Source organism: Coregonus lavaretus, assembly GCF_964263955.1.
Source record: "Coregonus lavaretus genome assembly, chromosome: 21".
Classification (NCBI taxonomy): Eukaryota; Metazoa; Chordata; class Actinopteri; order Salmoniformes; family Salmonidae; genus Coregonus; species Coregonus lavaretus.
Genome location: NC_140008.1, coordinates 28,934,498 through 28,957,275, shown reverse-complemented (window position 1 = coordinate 28,957,275; position 22,778 = coordinate 28,934,498). Strand labels below are relative to the sequence as shown.

Below are 22,778 nucleotides of genomic sequence, written 5' to 3'. Positions count from 1 at the left end.
CAGCTAATCATGGCTACCCAGACTATTTGCACTGCCCCCCCACCCAATCTTTTTACGCTGCTGCTACTCTGTTAATTATTTATGCATAGTCACTTTAACTCTACCTACATGTACATATTACCTCAACTACCTCAACTAGCCGGTGCCCCCGCACATTGACTCTGCACCGGTACCCCTCTGTATATAGCCTCCCTACTGTTATTTTATTTTACTTCTGCTCTTTTTTTCTCAACACTTTTTGTTGTTGTTGTTTTATTTTACTTTTTTATTAAAAAATAAATGCATTGTTGGTTAAGGGCTGTAAGTAAGCATTTCACGGTAATGTCTACACCTGTTGTATTCGGCACATGTGGCAAATAAAATTTGATTTGATTTGATTTGTTAAGCACATTTTCACTCCTTAACTTATTTAGGCTTGCCATTACAAAAAAGTGTTGAATACTTGACTCAACAAATTTCAGCTTTTCATTTTTTATTAATTTTGTAAACATTTCTAAAAACCTAATTTCACTTTGACATTATGGGGTATTGTGTGTAGATTGTGTGTCCATTTTAAATTCAGGCTGTAACACAACAACATGTTGAAAAGGTCAAGGGGTGTGAATACTTTCTGAAGGCACTGTATGTCCAAAAATAATGATATCTTACCATGATTTTAGTGGCTGAAGCGTGGTTCATGCCCTCATACCCCATGCGTAGTCTCCTCTGTTTCTCACAGTAGGTCTTCCAGGTGTCCTCGTTAAAGCCATAGTTAAAGTAGTCAGAGAGGTCCGAGCCTAAACATAAACATAACTGAAAGCTGAACAGACCGCTTCACAGACCACTCATCAGCCAGACCTGAGCTCACATCTGCACAGAACACGCACAAAGACATAACCTCACACCAACCAACACACACACCACTTACCAGGCTTTCTCCAAGGCTTTTCTTCAAAAGACTCCATGTCGACCTCCAACACAGGGATTCCGTTAACACTGCCCAGTGCATCCAGGTCCACTCCTTTGGCTTTGGGGCCAACTGCACCGGAGATGACAGGACACAGTCAGTGTCACATTCACTTCACACTCTTACCACTACCATTAATGTGGGTCTGGATGAGTTCCAATGCATGCACTGACACATACACTGAGTGTACAAAACATTTGGAACACCTTCCTAATATTGAGTTGCACCCCCACCCCCTTTAGCCCTCAGAACAGCCTCAATTCTTCAGGGCATAGACTCTACAAGGTGTTGAAAGCGTTCCACAGGGATGCTGGTCCATGTTGACTCCAATGCTTTCCACAGTTCTGTCAAGTTGGCTGGATGTCCTTTGGGTGGTGGACCATTCTTGATACACACGGGAAACTGTTGAGCGTGAAAAACCCAGCAGCGTTGCAGTTCTTGACACACTCAAACCGGTGCGCGTGGCACCTAATAGCATAACTCGTTCAAAGGCACTTAAATATTTTGTCTTGCCCATTCACCATCTGAATAGCACACATGTTGTCTCTAGGCTTAAAATTGTCTCAAGGCTTAAAAATCCTTATTTAACCTGTCTCCTTCCCTTCATCTACACTGATTGAAGTGGATTTAACAATAAGGGATCATAGCATTCACCTGCTCAATCTATGTTATGGGAAAGAGCTGGTGGTCTTAATGTTTTGTACACTCACTTCTAAGGTCAGAAGTCAGGAATAGGTGAGGTGTGATTACCTGACGCATGTGTTCTCCCTGCGGCCTTAATGTTGAGATTAACTGGCGTGGCTCCAAAGGCACTACACAATGAAAGAAAAACAAACACACACACACACACACAAAAATCATCACCACCACAAGAAGGGTACACACACTGAGAGACATGTTGCGTTTACATGGCTGCGTTTACACAGGCAGCCCAATCCTGATATTTTTTAGACTAATTGGTCTTTTGACCAATCACATCTGATTTTTTCACAGCTCTTTTTCAGAGCTGATCTGATTGGTCAAAAGACCAATTATTGAAAAAAAAGATCAGAATTGGGCTGCCTGTGTAAATGCTGCCCATGACTCATGCGGGGGAATGTGCTTTGAAGACCCCTGAAAGTGACATGGGTGGTGAGAAATAATGCTGCCAAAGATGCATACTGTAACATGGAACCATAATCATGACTCATAAAATTATCTGACAAAGGAGAGGCAACAGCAATTGATGTCAGTTGCACCGACAGCCAGGTGAAAGAAAGCTCTCTACAAAAGGGTTTTCCACCTAAAATGTACAGGGTCTAATATATTATGCTCTTCTCAACTCAAATTGGAGCATCAAAACTAATCCAGATTGCAGGACAGTAACACACTGCTATATTTAAAACCAGTTAAATATAACTAATGTAATCGAAAATGTAATCTACGTAATCCCCAAAAGTAATTATTTATCATGAGAGGGCCCTAAACAATAACTAGTAATGCTGCATACTCAAAGAAAGGTTAAAATCTCACCTTTCTGGTAAAAATAGTCATAAATTGTTGAGGTGTAGTCACTATTGAGGACACAAGCTCAAGTACACAGTACAAATATGATGAAAATATGAAATATTTTATGATGTATTTCCTATTCAACAAAACTGTATGAATAAGGCTTGAAATGACTTATACGCTTTCTAAACATAGCATAATCAAATTATAAAATTACACCTTCCTTATAACTGTAAAATACATATTTGTTTAGTGTTAGAGAACATTTGCATATTTTCTAAAGGTCTCTCTTGATCAAAACGTCTGCCCACATCGCTGTGAACGTCTCACAGAGCTCTAGCTTGGCTTCCTGAACTCGCCTTTCATCTCATATTAATCTTGTCCATCTATGACAAACAGAAAGTGCTTGTTTAAAATCTAGTAATTATTTTGGATTAATGGCAATAAGTCCATCTCTGAATGTGCTACCGTGATGAAACCACTCTCTCCTGCTGCGCTATGATGTAATGATTGCAGGCATGTGCTTTGTCCGTGGCTGTGATATAGGATTCAGCCAGGTGTTGATGGACAGTCGGAAGAGCAAATTAAAATGGTAGGAGGGACATCCCAGCTTCAAGTGGTTTCAGATTTCACATCCTACGTCATACAGGCTTAGTAATACTACTGTGTCTGTGGGAAACAGGGCTATCGCACAATGCAAGCCATTTCAATCTACAGTATCCACAGATCGATTTATAAGCAAAAATGTAGGTCGGAAACGATACCAGAACCACGCAGGTATAAAAAGGGGACCTCACATCTAAGAGGTTAACACCTCGCTGTTATCTAGATACTCACCTGAAAGGCTGAGACGAGCCTCCGGTCTTTATATCGCCAATGGTTACACACACGTCATCATCATCCTCACTGTCGCTGTCACTTTCTTCATCTTCCTGGCCTGTATCCTGACATTACAGAAACACAAAGACAACATACATTCATAAAAGCATGCTTACATGAATAACACACACAGTTAAAGAGGAATAATCCAAGTAGAAAGTAGGGTTCTGAGGGAATTCCATGATGGGTTGCCATTCCAACAGGTGAAACATGTTCAGAAGAGGTGGACTCCTCCATAACACTCAGCAGTAGGTACCTGCTTCACTACTCCATTCTCATGGACCTCCTCAGCAGTCGGCTGGGCCTTTACACTGTGAAAAAAACACAACATCACTAGGACCACAACGTCAACTTAAACTGAGACTTTTGTAACATTTGAAGAATAGACAATAAAGGGAAAGTTAAGAGATTTGCAAACAGGAATATCACTACATACATTTCCTTGTAAAGGGATGCATGTAAAATGACAGCCTATTGCCTGAAGTATCCCTAATGTAACGTAATGGTCGAGCAGCTCAAAGAGAGACTGTTTGATTCTGAAAAGGGTCATCTCTCTTCATCATTTCTTTAAGTGAACCAGAGCCTGATAGATGTGCTAGTTAAGTCATCATTTAGATAACATGCTCCCCGAGGCATGTTGCGACACAAACACACAGACTCAGAGGGCTGTGGCGTAGGTGAAGTAACTGTAGCCTAATTGATTAATCATGCTGCGTTTACTCCGAGGCGATACGCTTTAACAAAGCCCAACGCAACGACCATCAGAGCCCCTATCTAATGATGGCTTAGATCCACTTTACCCCATTCACAAACAAACAGTGCCTGCCCTGCCACGGATTTAACGAGCATCCAAATAGTTCTTAATGTTCCACTTGACTGGCCGCACATTTCAGGCATTGCACGCACAGTGGCGTCAGACACACTCAACCCAGAGATAACGATTATGATATCACTCAGTCATTATTGAGCAGTGAAAAGTGCATTAAATCTGAACGCTTCATTAATAAAGCACAATTGGTCCTAATGGGGAATGAAGCTGCCAGCCCATCTTATTTCGAATGAGTTCACTGCTTACTGTCGTAAATGATCACTCATGGTCAAAATGGTTTGAACGCAAGAATCATTAGTGCAAACATGGGAGATGAAGCTGGAGAATCCGGTGTAATAAAACAGATTTGCAGAATCAGTACTAGCTGACTAAGAGTGAATAGTGTGGCTATATGTTGTCCATCTCAAAGAGCATAACATAGACGCGTGATTACTATATTTGTGTAGAAAGCTGAAAAGGTGTCATTTGTGTAAGTGGCACAAAACAAGTATGTAAGACAGGTATAAATAAATAATGTGTGAATGTGTGTCTGTGCCCATCATTACTTTAAGACATGAAGGTCAGTCAATACGGAACATTTCAAGAACTTTGAAAGTTTCTTCAAGTGCAGTCGCAAAAACCATCAAGCGCTATGATGAAACTGGCTCTCGTGAGGACCGCAGCAGGAATGGAAGACCCAGAGTTACCTCTGCTGCAGAGGATAAGTTCATTAGAGTTACCAGCCTCAGAAACTGCAGCTCCAAAAAATGCTTCACAGAGTTCAAGTAACAGACACATCTCAACATCAACCGTTCAGAGGAGACTGTGTGAATCAGGCCTTCATGGTCGAATTGCTGCAAAGAAACCACTACTAAAGGACACCAATAATAAGAAGAGACTTGCTTGGGCCAAGAAACACGAGCAATGGACATTAGACTGGTGAAAATGTGTCCTTTGGTCTGGAGTCCAAATTGGAGATTTTTGGTTCCAACCGCCGTGTCTTTGTGAGACGCAGTGTGGGTGAACGGATGATCTCCGCATGTGTATTTCCCACCGTAAAGCATGGAGGAGGAGGTGTTATGGTGTGGGGGTGCTTTGCTGATGACACTGTCTGTGATTTATTTAGAATTCAAGGCACACTTAAACAGTATGGCTACCACAGCATTCTGCAGCAACACGCCATCCCATCTGGTTTGGGCTTAGTGAGACTATCATTTATTTTTCAACAGGACAATGACTCAACACACCTCCAGGCTGTGTAAGGGCTATTTTACCAAGAAGGAGAGTAATGGAGTGCTGCAATAGATGACCTGGCCTCCACAAACCCCCGACCACAACCAAATTGAGATGGTTTGGGATGAGTCGGACCGCAGAGTGAAGGAAAAGCAGCCAACAAGTGTTCAGCATATGTGGGAACTCCTTCAAGACGGTTGGAAAAGCATTCCAGGTGAAGCTGGTTGAGAGAATGCCAAGAGTGTGCAAAACTGTCATCAAGGCAAACAGTGGTTATTTGAAGAATCTCAAATATAAAATATAATTTGATTTGTTTAACACTTTTTTGGTTACTACATGATTCCATGTGTTATTTCATAGTTTTGATGTCTTCACTATTATTCCACAATGTAGAAAATAGTAAAAATGCAGTAAAACCCTGGAATGAGTAGGTGTGTCCAAACTTTTGACTGGTACTGTATATACACACCTAATTTATGTGGGCATAAGTATTTTACAAAAGGAACAATTTAACAGTGTAGTCTAGTGTAGGTCTGGTTTGCAGGTATGCTCAGTACATTTTTGAGATCTAGGTAAGTGGTAAATTGAGGACGGAATAGGACAGACAGCCAGGTGACTGTCTGCTATGTACAAACAGACAGTTTAACAGTGGATGTTTTACCTGTCACCAGGCACTTACCTATTAGGTGCCTCTTCCTCTGCCTTCTCCTCACTCTCATCTGTCACAGAGAAGAAGCATCAGCATGTTTGCATCATACACACACTTCAAAACCAAAACATACAAAATGACAGTCTCCAAATATCTAAATGCTGGAACTCAATCATTCCTTCTGCTTAGCAAGAGGAAAAAAAACATCCCCAACAACTGTCAACGTGGTAAACTGGTGCACGTGTTGTTTCTGGTGTTGTGGTTAGCTTGCTAGCTAACAGAACTGTATAGCTCACGTACTTTCAAGTTTGCCAGACACAGAACAGTGGACATCAGAAAATGTAACTATTTATGAGCTAGATAGTGTCATCAAATCTGTTTTGACTAGCATACCTCCATATAACCATTCTTCTTCATCGCCCCTGCTTGCATCAGTTGCTTTGTCCATTTCTGCGGACATGTCTACCCAAATTCAGTCACTTCTTCTGTGAATCACAACTTAACAGTTATTCTATCAAAAACAATAACTGGCAATGAAATGAAATTACAGTTATTTCGCCAAACTTGAGATTTTCACAGAACAGATATTAAAATGTCAAACTGTTAGCTATAACGGGGATTTTGAAAAATAACGGAATAGGACGGCGTGTCACCTTTTCGGTATTTGGTAACCTAACGTAACAGGCGTAAAAGAAACTTTATTGGAGGAAAAAAAAAGTGACAGTTTACTTTACCCACACACGTTTCTATAGGGACCTTTCACCCGACGTAAATCTACGTTGGAAGAAACAGGACTACCATTGGTCAGTATGTCTCGAGATGAGACAATGTATCAATTTCTTAAAATATCCCCAGTAGTACAGTATTTGCCAGTGTCAAACAAGCTAGCGTTGTTTCTGAAGTATAACTTTATTTATGTATTGTTTTCTCATTTTTTTCAATTTACTCAAAAAATAAATGTATTTTTGTGTAGTGTGGATAGTATATAGCTATTATGAGGAAACTCAAATTAGTCTGATTTCAGTTTGTAAGAAATAGCAAATGCAGCACATTCCCACATGAAACCGGCGCAGCAGCTGCATGATGACGTGTATCTGTCGCGACGTGTAATGCCACATCACTATTAAGAGACTCGCATGTGTTTGTGTTGTTGTTTTGAAATGACTTCTGCCTGACAATTTTATAGAAATCTTGTATTTTTCGATCGGTCTAAACGACAGTTTCATTTAGAAAATGTTACCGATTGAGGCATTTACGTGTTTCCCCGGTCAGATGTGGGACAAAGTGTTGTCAAAGGTAAAGAAAGCTGTTGTTTTCATGGACGACAAGTGTGCTGAGAGTCTTCATTGGAACGGTGGAGCTACCAGTGTATTTGAGGCTGGTGCTCGTAATTTAAAAGAGTTTTCAAGCTTCGAAGCCGGTGGTGAAAACGAACCAAAGGCTGTGTTTGTGGTGAGCACTCTGCTGAAGGGGAGGACAGCTGACATTATCAAAGACATTATTGGCCTCAGTCACTTTCAGTATTGTGTTGTTTTCACCACCGTAGCCCACTCTATACACCTCCTCGCTAACAATGTCACTGCTGAATTAGAGGGGAACCCTGTGTTCGAGCAGTTTGAAGAGAAGCTGAGCGAATGGATGGGAGACATGAACTACACCGCTGAAGTCATACATGCGCCCGTGGTCTTCGCTCCGGTGTCACCACAGCTCCTTCTCGCGCCAACCTTCGCGCACCTGTTCCCGCTGTTGCCACAGGACCTCAAGACCATCAATATAAAGCGACCAGAGAAGAAGAGGTTTGTCAGTTTGACTGATGTTGACATGCAATCTCTTACTCCGGCGTTGCAGATTGAAATTAAAACCCTGGCCTCTGCGGTTAATTCCATGTTTGAGTCCACCAGCACCCGGGAGGAGAGCTTCGCAGTGGGTCCAATGAGCCGTCTCATCGCTGGGGAACTGGCCAATCATCCTCAAGCCAAAAGCCGCAGAAAGACTGCCCCCAATAAAGCATCCATCGTCTTCATCGACAGGACACTGGATCTAACAGGTGCATGCCACAGTCTTGTACAATTTCTGATGTCCATAAACATGTCAAGCTGCAGCAGAGTCAAACTGAAACACATATGCACACTTTCGCGACATCTCAATTACATAATCTTGCTGCACCTCCCTTCCTAACAGAAAGGGTATTTGATTGTGACACTTCCGTACTCCCAATTCTATTCGATTTACACACAAGTTCATGTTTACTTGGACTATGTTGTTGGTTTACATTTCTCGATGTTTGTCCTTGTCCTCAGGAGCTGCTGGTCACCATGGTGACAGCCTGGTGGAGAAGATCTTAACTGTGCTGCAGCCTCTGCCAGGACACACCACTGATGTTCAGGTGGACATACTAGAGCTCACTAACCTGCAGCGCATCCCAGACTCCCAACCTACCCTGGCTCCAGGCTGCCTGGCACAGACCCAGTGAGTACACCTGGGCCGGAACAGTTATAGTAAAAGTATTATAACACTGTTGAAAAGTCAAATTTCACATGATTCAGTTAGATAGTTCCGTTTTTTTTGTGGATTTTAAAGAGGGTCGTCGTTTGGCTGGGGTTAGAATTATGGTTCATGTAGGCACAGGGGATATAGAAAAGGCGGAGACTAGAGAATGGGTTTTATACATTTTTTCTGACCTAAGTCACCTCTGATCAGTAGTCTGCTGTATCTGTTCTTATTTTCTCATCATTTTAAGCTGAATTTTGTTTGAGTTGGTGGCATTTCTGCCCATTTATTTTCCTTTGGCCAGGGTTGTGGGTTAGTCTGACTGTAGTTCTGCTGTGATGGGGCGGCAGGTATCTTAGTGGTTAAGAGAGTTGTGCCAGTAACCGAAAGGTCGCTGGTTCTAATCCCCGAGCCGACTAGGTGAAAAATCTGTTGATGTTCCCTTGAGCAAGGCACTTAACCCTAATTACTCCTGTAAGTTGCTCTGGATAAGAGCATCTGCTAAATGACTAAAATGTAAATGTAATGTTTATGTACCCAAAGCTCTAATTTATCATATCTACTGTATAACAAGGTTTCTAATGTTGAGGTTCATTTCTCTTGGCCCACAAGCGTGAAAACAGTGTTGCTTGTTGTGCTGAATCTCTCTTCCCCTCTCTCTTTCTCTCTCACCGTTCTCTCTTCCTCTTTCTCTCACCCACTCTCTCGCTCTCTTTCTTTCTCGCTCTCTCTAATTTTGTTCTCTGAGTCTTGGTCAGTCATTATCTCTCTCTTTCATCATCTCTCCCTCTCCCCCCTTACCTCTACATTTATGGGGGAACGCATGACTGACGTTAAAGGGATACTTCGGGATTTTGGCAATCAAGCCCTTTATCTACTTCCCTAGCGTCAGATGAACTCATGGACACCTTTTTATCTCTTTGCATCCAGTATGAAGGAAGTTAGTTAGTTAGTCCTAACAAGGTGTTCCACTCTTCCTCTGCCTCTTCATGTGGTTGCAAGATGAAAAGACTTTCATTGGCTATGATATGGCCAGCTCTGCTCTACAGTGTGCCTAACTCTTGTGTTTGCCTGAGTGGGCACCAGCTCCTGGCCAGTGGGTGGTGGAGCTGGAATGTAACAGGCCCTGTTTGAGCGGGTGGGAGGTTCAGTTCTAATGGAACGGTTCTGCTGGTTCTGCTGGGTAAGAACAGCTTAGACAGGGAGGGTACTGTAGTGTTTAATGTGAGTACAGCAGGGGTTAAGGGCAGGCCCCACTGACCCCCAGACAAAGGGCTTGGTCTGGAGCATGTAGGCTACACTAAGCACCTGCACATTCCCACAGATCTCTCACTATGTGGATGTACTCAACTCACTCTGTGTGCTCTGATTAGCAAATCCAGTGTGTTGATCATTTGGAGGTTCAGGTGGCTCTACAGGGAGTCTTGCAAATATAGCCTACTTCAAACTTGAGGACCAGTGTCACAAGTTATCTGACATGAGACTACTAGGTTAATCATCTTGCTATATTTTCTTACACTCAAAAGGGGGATTTAGGAAAGGGACAAGGCTGCAATGTGTTGAACTGGATTGGGCAGCAGACCTTAGTGGGTGGGTAGCTTAGTGGGTAAGAGCGTTGTGCCAGTAACCGAAAGGTCGCTGGTTCTAATCCCCGAGCCGACTAGGTGAAAAATCTGTCGATGTGCCCTTAAGCAAGGCACTTAACCCTAATTGCTCATGTAAGTCGCTCTGGATAAGAGCGTCTGCTAAATGACTAAAATGTAAAATGTAAATATATTAGATAGTATCATATCCCTTGCTATCACTTTATCAGCATTCAGACTTTCATCAGAGAGACTCGGAGCCAAATGTCTTATCGCAGAGAGCAGTCGGTAAGGATGGGATCAGCTATCTCTCTCTCTCACACACACACACACACACACACACACACACACACACACACACACACACACACACACACACACAGTGGAGTGGAGATGGCAGTAATAGGATGATCTTCCAGCCGGGGGCCGTAGTGCCTTTAGGGGATGAGTGTGTGATGTGGGCCAGCAGGTAAGTTATTGCCTTCCCTATCTCAGAGCAGATGGGCCAGTTGACTTATCACAGCTGTTTAGGAGATTGAAGCGCAGCCCAGACACAGAAAGGTAATGCACCTGGAGCTTCTGACCCATTTTACACACTCAAATAACATTTTGTTCACTATGGAGTGAAATGAAAATCTGTTGGTCTAAAGTTGGAATTTGTTTGTCTATGCTGGATAAATAGGGCTGCAGGTAACTTCATAGCCTGGTGGAACCAGCCTGATGGCTCCGTTCACCATTATTTTTCACTTCAAATAAAATGGTGAACACAGCATCAGGCTGGTTCCGCTTGGCTAATAACCTTATGCACCTGTTTTGATTTATTGATGGAAGGTTTGGGATCAAGTCTTTATAGTTTGGCTGTGTATACCTGTTCATATGATACGGTACCGTAATAATTGTTATGCTTAGCTGGTTATGTGGCCCAGCCAGGCTACACAGTATGATTGGCTGTATTATGAAGTTCCTCCCACACTGTGTTTTGTTTGGCTTTGTTATGAGCCCTGTTTTTAAAGCTTTAAATAGTAGGTGGGGGCCTACATTTGTATTTTATTGTTTGATATTTCACTTTTGTAATTTAGGATATTTTTTTTTATCAGTATGTTTAAGGCTGCTATGGGTGGTCGTTGATTTTAGCTTCCAAAACGGACCCCGTACTTTGCTGTGCAGTTAGTATGATGTTTCATGACCTGGTGTGAGTTTACCTTCAACACCAGCCTGGGCTCTGACTGTGTTTTTCCTGCTCATACCAGAGGGAGCCCAGATTTTCTCTACAGTCTGCAAGTCTAGTGTGTGTGGAGGTTTATAATATACACTGAGTGTACAAAACATTAGGAACACCTTCCTAATATTGAGTTGCACCCCCTTTTCCCCTCAGAACAGCCTCAATTCGTCGGGGCATGGACTCTACAAGGTGTTGAAAGTGTTCCACAGGGATGCTGGCCCATGTTGACTTCAATGCTTCCCACAGTTGTGTCAAGTTGGCTGGATGTCCTTTGGGTGGTGAACCATTCTTGATACACACGGGAAACTGTTGAGCGTGAAAAACCCAGCAGCGTTGCAGTTCTTGACACACTCAAACCGGTGCGCGTGGCACCTAATAGCATAACTCGTTCAAAGGGACTTAACTCGTTTGTCTTGCCAATTCAACCTCAATGGCACACATACACAATCCATGTCTCAATTGTCTCAAGGCTTAAAATTCCTTCTTTAACCAGTCTCCTACCCTTCATCTACTCTGATTGAAGTGGATTTAACAAGTGACATCAATAAGGGATCATAGCTTTCACCTGGTCAGTCTATGTCATGGAAAGAGCAGGTGTTCCCTAATGTTTTGTACACTCAGTTTATACTAACAGCATAATAACTGGTTATGAAGTGGTGCAAACACTCTTATTTCGGATGTAGCAGTTAGGCTAGCTAGCATGCTAGCTAACCATCAGATACAGTAACTTAGCATTAGTTAACATCTAAATTCAAATTATTTTTGAGTGGAATGCATTTGATTGGTGACAATGACATGAACATATATTCAGCATGATATTCATGCAACAATTATAACATGATTACAACCCAAAAGTAATGTGAAATGCTCTCAACTTATGACATAAGCTTTGTCTGTCTGCTAGCCAGGTAAGCTAAGTGCAGACTGAGCAGAGTATTGCATTCTGGGAGGTGAAATTCATCCTGGGAATTGTAGTATACTGTAGACCAGGGTTTCCCAAACTCGGTCCTGGGGTCCCCCCTGAACGCACATTTTGGTTTTGCCCTAGCACTACACAGCTGATTCAAATAACCAACTCATTTTCAAGTTGTGTTTATTTGAATCAGCTGTGTAGTGTTAGGGCAAAAACCAAAACGTGCACCCAAGGGTGCTCCAGGACTGAGTTTGGGAGACCCTGCTGTAGACGAGGGCAATGCAGAAGCTTAAAAAATGACAAAAACAAGGAATTGTGTAGTATGACTAACAAAAACAATAAAACTGTATCAAATCTTACAGTAGTGCATATACACTGAGTGTACAAAACATTAAGAAGATCTTCCTAATAGGGACACTGGCCCATGTTGACGCCAATGCTTCCAACAGTTCTGTCAAGTTGGCTGGACGTCCTCTGATTCAGAGGAGTTGGGTTAAATGCGGAAGACACGTTTCGGTTGAATGCATTGAGTTGTGCAACTGACTAGGTATCCCCTTCCAGTTTCCTTTGGATGGTGGACCATTCTTAATACACACTGGAAACTGTTAAACGTGAAAAACCCAGCAGCGTTGCAGTTCTTGACACAAACCGGTGTGCCTGGCACCTACAGTGAGGGAAAAAAGTATTTGATCCCCTGCTGATTTTGTACGTTTGCCCACTGACAAAGAAATTATCAGTCTATAATTTTAATGGTAGGTTTATTTGAACAGTGAGAGACAGAATAACAACAACAAAAATCCAGAAAAACGCATGTATAAAAATATAAATAAGTATTTGACCCCTCTGCAAAACATGACTTAGTACTTGGTGGCAAAACCCTTGTTGGCAATCACAGAGGTCAGACTTTTCTTGTAGTTGGCCACCAGGTTTGCACACATCTCAGGAGGGATTTTGTCCCACTCCTCTTTGCAGATCTTCTCCAAGTCATTAAGGTTTCGAGCCTGACGTTTGGCAACTCGAACCTTCAGCTCCCGCCACAGATTTTCTATGGGATTAAGGTCTGGAGACTGGCTAGGCCACTCCAGGACCATAATGTGCTTATTCTTGAGCCACTCCTTTGTTGCCTTGGCCGTGTGTTTTGGGTCATTGTCATACTGGAATACCCATCCACAACCCATTTTCAATGCCCTGGCTGAGGGAAGGAGGTTCTCACCCAAGATTTGACGGTATATGGCCCCGTCCATCGTCCCTTTGATGCGGTGAAGTTGTCCTGTCCCCAGAAAAACACCCCCAAAGCATAATGTTTCCACCTCCATGTTTGACGTGGGGATGGTGTTCTTGGGATCATAGGCAGCATTCCTCCTCCTCCAAACACGGCGAGTTGAGTTGATGCCAAAGAGCTCGATTCTGGTCTCATCTGACCACAACACTTTCACCCAGTTCTCCTCTGAATCATTCAGATGTTCATTGGCAAACTTCAGACGGGCATGTATATGTGCTTTCTTGAGCAGGGGGACCTTGCAGGCGCTGCAGGATTTCAGTCCTTCACGGCGTAGTGTGTTACCAATTGTTTTTTTGGTGACTATGGTCCCAGCTTCCTTGAGATCATTGACAAGATCCTCCCGTGTAGTTCTGGGCTGATTCCTCACCGTTCTCATGATCATTGCAACTCCACAAGGTGAGATCTTGCATGGAGCCCCAGGCCGAGGGAGATTGACAGTTCTTTTGTGTTTCTTCCATTTGCGAATAATCGCACCATATGTTGTCACCTTCTCACAAAGCTGCTTGGCGATGGTCTTGTAGCCCATTCCAACCTTGTGTAGGTCTACAATCTTTGGAGAGCTCTTTGGTCTTGGCCATGGTGGAGAGTTTGGAATCTGATTGATTGATTGCTTCTGTGGACAGGTGTCTTTTATACAGGTAACAAGCTGAGATTAGGAGCACTCCCTTTAAGAGTGTGCTCCTAATCTCAGCTCGTTACGTGTATAAAAGACACCTGGGAGCCAGAAATCTTTCTGATTGAGAGGGGGTCAAATACTTATTTCCCTCATTAAAATGCAAATCAATTTATAACATTTTTGACATGCGTTTTTCTTGATTTTTTTATTTTTATTCTGTCTCTCACTGTTCAAATAAACCTACCATTAAAATTATAGACTGATCATTTCTTTGTCAGTGGGCAAACGTACAAAATCAGCAGGGGATCAAATACTTTTTTCCCTCACTGTACTACCATACCCCGTTCAAATATTTTGTCTTGGCCATTCACCCTCAATTGCACACATACACAATCCATGTCTCAAGGCTTAAAAATCCTTCTTTAACCTGTCTCCTCCCCTTCCTCAACACTGATTGAAGTGGATTTAACAAGTGACATCAATAAGGGATCATAGCTTTCACCTGGATTCACCTGGTCAGACTATGTCATGGAAAGAGTTTTGTACACTCAGTGTATGTGTGCCTGTGTGCCTACACATGTATGCATTTAGGTTTGCCATATGATAAAGCTCTGTTCTTTGTTGATGAGAGTAGGCTGAATGTGGTGATGTTGAGAGAGAGTCGTTCCATGTCATTTCTGCAAGCTATGACACCCACCATCACAGATTGTTCTGTAATCGTTTCTGTAGTTAGAAACAGATAAGATTAGCATTCCTGCATTATTTTGTTGAAATTTTATTTGAGCTCTGAGAAATTAAGCTAATTGATTGCTTAATTGCTTAATTTGGCCCTTTTAATTTATAGGATTTGCATAATATTCAATAAATGTAGTACCCTGAAGCAAACTTCTTCCTATTATTGAGTAAGACATGACGAATCCAATAAAATAGTCAAATGCCACCCACGGATCCCCCCACACCCACGCCAACAACCAGTATACAGTATCAGTTCTCTATTTGTATTTATTATGGATCTCCGTTAGTTGCTGCCAAGGCAGCAGCTAGTCTTCCTGCGGTCCAGCAAAATTAAGGCAGTTAAATACAATTAAAAACATTACATTACATTTCTCAACATATTAAGTGTGTGCCCTTAGGCCACTACTCTACTACCACATATCTACAACACAAAATCCATGTGTACATGTGTGTATAGTGTGTATGTTATCGTGTTTGTGTGTGTGTGTGTGTATGCGTCTGTCTGTGCCTGTGTGTGTGTCTCTCCACAGTCCCCGCTGTTCCAGAAGGTGTTTTTTTTAATGAGATTTTACTGCTTGCATGAATTTACTTTATGTGGATTAGAGTTCCATGTAGTCAAGTCTCTATGTAGTAATCTGCGCCTCCCATAGTCTGTTCTGGACTTGGGGACTGTGAAGAGACCTCTGGTGGCATGTCCTGTTGGGTATGTATGGGTGTATGAGCTGTGTGCTAGTAGTTTAAACAGTCAACTTGGTGCATTCAACATGTCAATACTTCTCACAAATACAAGAAGTGATGAAGTCAAACTCTCCTCTACTTTGAGCCAGGAGAGATTGACATGCATATTATAAATGTTAGCTCTCCGTGTACATTTAAGGGCCAGCCGTGCTGCCCTGTTCTCAGCCAATTGTAATTTTCCTAAGTCCCTCTTTGTGGTGCCACACGACTGGAAATATTCTAGATGCGACAAAACTAGGGTCTGTAGGAACTGCCTTGTTGATAGTGTTGTTAAGAAGGCAGAGCAACACTTTATTATGGACAGACCTCTACCCATCTTAGCTTCTGTTGCATCAATATGTTTTGACCATGACAGTTTACAATCCAGGGTTACTCCAAGCAGTTTAGTGTCCTCAACTTGCTCAATTTCCACATGATTCATTACAAGATTTAGTTGAGGTTTAGGGTTTAGTTAATTATTTGTCCCAAATACAATGCTTTTAGTTTTTTTAATATTTAGGACCTAGTTATTTCTTGCCACCCATTCTGAAACTGACTGCAGCTCTGTGTTAAGTGTTGCAGTGATTTCAGTTGCTGTGGTAGCTGACGTGTATAGTGTTGTCATCAGCATACTAGTCCCCTGTAGCTCAGTTGGTAGAGAATGGTGCTTGCAACGCCAGTATGAAAATGTATGCACTCACTAACTGTAAGTCACTCTGGATAAGAGCGTCTGCTAAATGACTAAAATGAAAAAAAAAATGACTTTACTCAGAACCAGTGGCAAGTCATTAGTAAAGATTGAAAAAAGTAAGGGGCCTAGACAGCTGCCCTGGGGAATGCCTGACTACCAGGATTATGTTGAAGAGGCTTCCATTAAATAACAACCTCTGTGTTCTGCTAGACAGGTAACTGTTGATCCATAATATAGAAGGGGATGTGAAGCCATAACACATACATTTTTCCATCAGCAGATTATGATCGATAATGTCAAAAGCTTTACTGAAGTCTAACAAAACAGCTCCCACAATCTTTTTATTATCAATTTCTCTCAGCCAATCATCAGTCGTGTGTAAGTGCCATACATGTTGAATGCCCTTGCCTATAAGCATGCAGGAAATATGTTGTTAATTTGTTAACTGTGAAATAGCATTGTATCTGGTCAAACACCATTTACTTTCCAAAAGTTTACTAAGGGTTGGTAACAGGCTGATTGGTCGGCTGTTTGCTTCCCTCTAGGCCTGAGGGCACACACTTTCCTGTAGGTTTAAATTGAAGAGATGGAAAATAGGAGTGGCAATATCTTATCAATACTATCATCCTCTGTAATTGTCCATCCAAGTTGTCAGATCCAGGTGGCTTGTCATTGTTGATAGACAACAATACTTCTTTCACCTCTTTCACACTCACTTTATGAAATTCAAAATTACAATGCTTGTCTTTCATAATTTGCCCAAAATTGTATTTAAGGTGCTCCAAAGCTTTTTACTATCATTCTTTATATAATATTTGTTTCATAGTACAGTTTCTTCTTCTTTATGTTCAGTTTAGTCACATGATTTCTCAATTTACAGTATGTTTGCCAATTGGCTGTGTAGCCAGACTTATTTGCCATTCCTATTGCCTCATTCCTCTCAACAATAAAATTGTTCAATTCCTCATCAATCCACAGGGTTTTTACAATACTTTACTTAATGGGTGCATGCTTGTTAGTAACTGGAATAAGCAATTTCATAAATGTGTCAAGTGCAGCGTCTGGTTGCTCCTCATTACACACCACAGACTAGCAAATATTATTTACATCTTCAACATAGGGATCACTACAAAACATATTGTATGACCTCTTATACACTATATTAGGCCATGCTGGTGAAATGGCTGAGGAGGTCCGGCTGTTCTTTCGCCTCAAGTGGTTTAGAAGACCCCTTGAGGACCGATGGGAGGTGGGGCCTGATGGACCCGAGCCAGCCGTAGAATCCATCGTGGCTGATGAAGGGGCAAAATAAACACCGCTCCTGCAGCGTTGAAAACGTTCGTTAGCTACTTCCATTTGAAACTACAGGCTAGCTGGGCTTCCGTGTCTCTCTTCTTGACAGGAATTTACTAGTGTGCTATGAGCTACAGTGGGTTCGTAAATACAGCCCACAGAAGCAACACACACCCGAGTCACACATCGGTATGGAAAACAGAGAGAAAGCGGAGGACTTGCTCACTTTATGGATCCCGGCTGCACATACACTATACGTGCGGGAGATAACCAACTTGCAAGTTCGTGCTGTAAAAACGAGCAGTAAATTGCGGGGCAGTGAGCCAAAACACCGGTCAACAAGTTTGGGAGAGACAGGTAGCAGGAGCATTCGCTTACCAACGAGCAGCGTGAACGAGCAGCGCAGTGTGACACCTCCAGGCAGTACTACAATTGGTAGAGTCTGACATGAAATCTCAACCCTAACCCTAGCCTGAGTTCTATGTCTGACAAGTAGTATGGAGCTTCAGCTTGGAGTATTGCTTCTTCTTCCTATGTAATGTATTCCCTGTAAATCTGGTGATAGTTTTTTCCCCCCTGTTCAGAGAAATTAGCCATTTGAAGTTGTTTGCATTTTTTACCATCAATTAGTGTGAAAGAACCAGATTTTGCCCACTAGATGCCACTGTTCCTGCTATTGCCACACCCTTTTATCCATTTTGCTGGTCTTTTGTGTTTATTAAATGGATCACAACATTTTCTTACTTTGGGTAGAACACCAATAGCTTTTGTTCATGATGAAAATAAATTGTGTGGTCATCCTCACAAGTCCAGCCAGTCCTCCATGAAAGCAATTCAGTTTGTCCTTCTCTTAGCAGCCTAATGTTTCAACCCAACTCTCTTTGAATAGTCCAACAAATGGCAGCTCCCCTGTCTCAGATTGAAACCAGCCCCACCCCTCTTCCCACTTGGTACCCTGGACCCTGATCCTGTGGTGGGCAGACAGGCGGGTAGAGGCAGAGGTCTGTGCGGGTGGCCAAGATGTTCTGGGTCTGGTCCAAGGGCTGCCGAGCCTTGAGACTAGCCTCAGAAAAAAGGACCCAACCGCACCCTGCCGTGAGAAAACACAATGAGTCTGCCACCTCCTCATCTCCAGACCAGCAGACCAGACTCTGCCTGCCACCAGGAAAGAGGGAAAACACACCTATTTCTGTATGGGGTGGGAAAGGAAAGAGTGAAAAGAAAGAAAACACACACTTATTTCTGTGGCAGCTGCATGTGAAAGACATGGGAAGAAAGTAACAACAGGGATAGGAAAGTGTGCAGAGAGGAATAGCAAATGATAATAAACATGAGACATGGGTATGGCTTGTGTAGGTTAGCCCACTGTGAGTAAACAGGCCACACCCATCATCTGGGTTTCCTATAGTGACAGCTTTGCTTTACTTATGAGCCTGTCAAAACTATATTGTTCAGCTCCATCACACAAACCCAGCAAGGCTTCTTTTCCTAAGGGTGTGTTATTATTCTTGTATGAGTTGTGGAGAGGTTTATTTGAGCGGCGAGCAATATGAGGAGGAGAAGCCAAAGCAATGTTGACCACTGGATTGAAGTAAGAGAGAGTCTCTGGAGGGGGTCTTCCTGTTGTACCCACAGGCCTGATTTTAGGCTCACTCTAACCCTGCTCCACATCTGATCCCCTAAAACTCATAGTGCTGTGTCAGGGCCAGCTATAGGGAGCTCACAAACTCAGTTTGAGGTTGCTTAATAATGATGCCTGGGCCAGCTATAGGGAGCTCACTAACTCAGTTTGAGGCTGCTTAATAATGATGCCTGGCACGATTTAGCATGCAACATAATACGACTACAGAGGAGAGTCTCATAGGTGTCCTTAGTGTTGGAGTCGATGATTGACATGTCTCTCCTACCACGTGTGTTGGAGGGCCCAGACATCTCACCTGCCCTTCTTTTCCTATCTTAAGAATGAGAGACAAGGAGTATCTCCTTCTCCCAGTGATATAGAGCTGGCAGAGGCCAATCCTGTAACTAGTGGCCAGTGTAGTGGGAGGTGGTAGTGGTCAGAAATAGAATAGAGTTGGGGTAGAGCAGAAGGAGGTGGAGGGCTGGCTCTCACATATGTCACAGGAAGAGGAAATTCCCCCTCGGAAAACAGCAATATCATGTCCTGAATCTGATAAGGAATTTGGAGGGAAACATTTGTCCCAGCTTGTATCATGATACAGCTGTGAGCTCTCCTCTGCTACCGCTGTTGTGTAGAAGAAGATTAGGACATCCCATTGTGAAGCCTTGAGTCTCTAGTCATTCTTCCAGTAGATTCCTCTTACCAGAATGGAATTATTCATCAGCTGCTCAGACTGTTCTGTTTTATTCCCAGACCTTCTAAGCCAACAATTCCTTTTGAAGACTGAAATGATAAGACCGGTTATAAAAGACGGATCTCTGAAATAATCAAACATATTGTTGTCAATTATTTAAGTTTATAGAAGCTCCTAAAAAATGGTTTTGAGTGATAAAATACTGATGGATAGATAATTCTGCATCTGCACCGTGATTGTTCGATTAAATCTCAGCGTTGATTTGTTATGAAAGTATATTTCAAAAGACTACTCTCTTCATCTCCCTCTAGAAGTCTCCTCCCTCCCTCCTTCTTCCCTGGTGCTCGTCCTTCAAAGAGCCCCTGCTGCCAGCCAGCATTTGAAGTGGAGTAAGCTAACAGGACACATGGGGCGCGAGGGAGGGACGGAGAGAAAGAGGGAGACATAAGCAGATGCACTCTACCTAGATTCCTCTTATTGACATCTCCATCTTCCTCCCTTTGCCTTGTCTCACCCCCCTTTTAATATCCATTTTAACCATCTCTTCTGCTCTGCCCTCTCTATCTGTCTCTGTCTCTCTCTTTCCCTGTCTCTCTCTCCTCTGGTTCTGTTCATGAATCCAGTTCGTGGTCTCTCCTGCCAGGACAGACAAACCAGACCAGAGAGAGGCCTGATGTCCTGTGGTATTCTGGTGTGTTGACAGGAAATCCACAGCGTTCTTCTCTCTATGTAACACTTCCCCAGTAACACACACTCACACAGAAACACGCATTCCACTCACTGTGGAACGGTCAAAGTCTGCGGCTGGCTCTAGCGTGAGCAAATTAGTTTTGTTAGCTTGTTGGTCATCTTTTGGCTGCTAACTGCGTCCTCTGGCTGTGGGACTGACAGAGGCTGAGTTGTGCTGTTGAAGTTAGGCAGTTCAACAGTATTTTACATTACATTTACATTTTTGTCATTTAGCAGACACTCTTATCCAGAGCGACTTACAGTATCTAATACAGCTTCCGATTGCAAAGGCTGTCAATGATTAGACTAACCAATCCTGCCCTGATAACTTCTGCATCAGCTGCTCTACTTCTCTTTGAGGCTTGTCCTGATTGTATTTCATCCTGTATTTTATGTACTTGGCTAACTGGGTAGTTTCTCTGGTCAAGTGGATCATTTATCCTCCACTCACTACAGACTTTTAAAAGGAGATCCTGTCCTGCTAAGGGGCTGTGCCTTCCTGTCAATGGTTTTATTGCTAGGTTTCTGTATTGTGTGTATGTGTGCTGGTTGGAGCCAGAATCTGGTTTTGGTGTTCATTCCATTTGATTGAGACATTTGATTACGACAAAGTTATTCTACAAACATTTACAAACAGGCCGTGGAAACTGTTGGAAATATGACATCTGACTCATTTCTGAACCACTTCAAAAGCATACACATACATGTACCTGTTTTCTATTAAGTGGGTCTATGTGTCTGCATGCATGACTACTAGACTTGGACCCAAATGGTCAGACCCGTTCTTTACTGCTGCGTCACAAGCTTCCAGGAACAACTCCTCCACCCTCAGACCTATTAACTAGAGAGAGATTGTAAAGGGGTTGTGTGTGTGTTGCGTGCAGGTTTGTGTGTGGATACGTTAACTCATGCTTACCTCTTAATGGTGTAACAGTCATTACACATCTGGTGGAATTTAGTTTGGAGACACACACGTATACACACCCACGCATTGTTTATCCAGTCAGACTGACCGGGCAAGTCAGCGGGGGTACACAGTCTACAGGATGGGCAAGAGTGCCCCCTTAAGGTTTAGAATAGCTACTTCTAGCAGAGAGCCACACTGGAGCTCGCACACACTCACACACTCACACACACACATGCAGGAGGTCAGGCACAGGCACGGCATGGCCCCAGCACCCTCTCCATAGTAGAGCAGTTACTCAACAAGACTGGCTGGTTATGGGGCCTTGTCTAACACCCTGCCAGTAAAAACCTCACCCCCGCCCCCATCTGACCAAACGGCCTGGGGAAAACACCAGGGGAGAGGGGGGGGCAGGGGCCAAATTACAACCATACCTCCTCAACCCCCCTCATTCTACTCCTTTATAAGACCTCTCGTCTTCCTGGAACCCACAAGGAAATACAGGCTTATCACACACACACACACACTTACACAAACGGTACACATTAGGACCCACACACAAGCATGCATACACACATATGGCCAGGTCACAGCCCTGGTATTTTAACCACGCTAACTATGTGTCCGCTTACGACACGCTTAATCATTACAGCCCCAGCACACAGCTAAGCCCATGATGTGTGTCTTCCTGAGGAAAATACTTCTTGATAAATGACACCAATTTCTCGGTCATGCTTTTCAGAAAGTTTGTTGAACGTTTTTTAATTCTTCCCACCCACATTCATCATCATATTGACAGTGAAGTAAACCAAAGGTTTATCTGGCAGTGTAACTTCTAATATTTCAATATAGCTGTTCTCTTCGTGGAGGAGCAGTATCTCCAGTTCATTCGAGCTCTGTTCTCTTGTCTTTGTGTCTGGTTTTCATGCGGCCCAATGTGAGCCCCTCTTTCTCTCCAGGCCCAGGCTCTGGAACCGATTACATCTGATATTAAACACATGGCAGCAGTTAGACAGAGAGAGAGAGAGCGAGAACCAGAGAGAGAGGAAAAGGAGTGAGAAAGAAAAGAGCCGAAAAAGAAAAACAGAGTAGATTTTAACATTTGGGATCTGTGTCAGCGAACCCCCTCCTCCCGCTCTCTCTCTTCCCCCTTTTCTTTGGTTCTTTCTTTCTCTCTCTTCCTCTCTCCTTCATCCTTCTATCAGAGTAAAAAGGATCTAACCATTCTAACGTTGTTGTTTTTTGTCTTTAGTCCTGAGTTTGGGTACTAACTCCTCCCTCTCTG

General features: G+C 42.9%; 2 protein-coding genes across 3 annotated transcripts in view; one reads left to right on the top strand and one right to left on the bottom strand.

Annotated features, from left to right (window-relative positions):
• fip1l1a (FIP1 like 1a) overlaps window positions 1-6,732 on the bottom strand; it is a 52,986-nt gene extending 46,254 nt beyond the window's left edge. Inside the window, exons 1-8 of one of the 2 annotated variants that reach the window (XM_084185474.1) lie at window positions 6,657-6,732; window positions 6,397-6,488; window positions 6,034-6,073; window positions 3,570-3,624; window positions 3,272-3,378; window positions 1,697-1,758; window positions 908-1,018; window positions 649-776 (exon numbers count right to left, since the gene is read on the bottom strand). In XM_084185474.1, the coding sequence (XP_084041600.1) occupies window positions 649-776; window positions 908-1,018; window positions 1,697-1,758; window positions 3,272-3,378; window positions 3,570-3,624; window positions 6,034-6,073; window positions 6,397-6,463 (570 nt within the window). In that variant the 5' untranslated portion in view covers window positions 6,464-6,488; window positions 6,657-6,732. Of the gene's footprint in view, window positions 1-648; window positions 777-907; window positions 1,019-1,696; window positions 1,759-3,271; window positions 3,379-3,569; window positions 3,625-6,033; window positions 6,074-6,396 lie in introns of both variants that reach the window. The other variant, XM_084185473.1, reaches the window with a different exon arrangement.
• A 385-nt stretch (window positions 6,733-7,117) lies between these two features.
• The window catches only part of scfd2 (sec1 family domain containing 2), a 168,400-nt gene continuing 152,739 nt past the window's right edge, over window positions 7,118-22,778 (top strand). Inside the window, exons 1-2 of the mRNA XM_084185472.1 lie at window positions 7,118-8,050; window positions 8,304-8,472. Of these exons, the coding sequence (XP_084041598.1) occupies window positions 7,237-8,050; window positions 8,304-8,472 (983 nt within the window). The 5' untranslated portion in view covers window positions 7,118-7,236. The remainder of the gene's footprint in view (window positions 8,051-8,303; window positions 8,473-22,778) is intronic.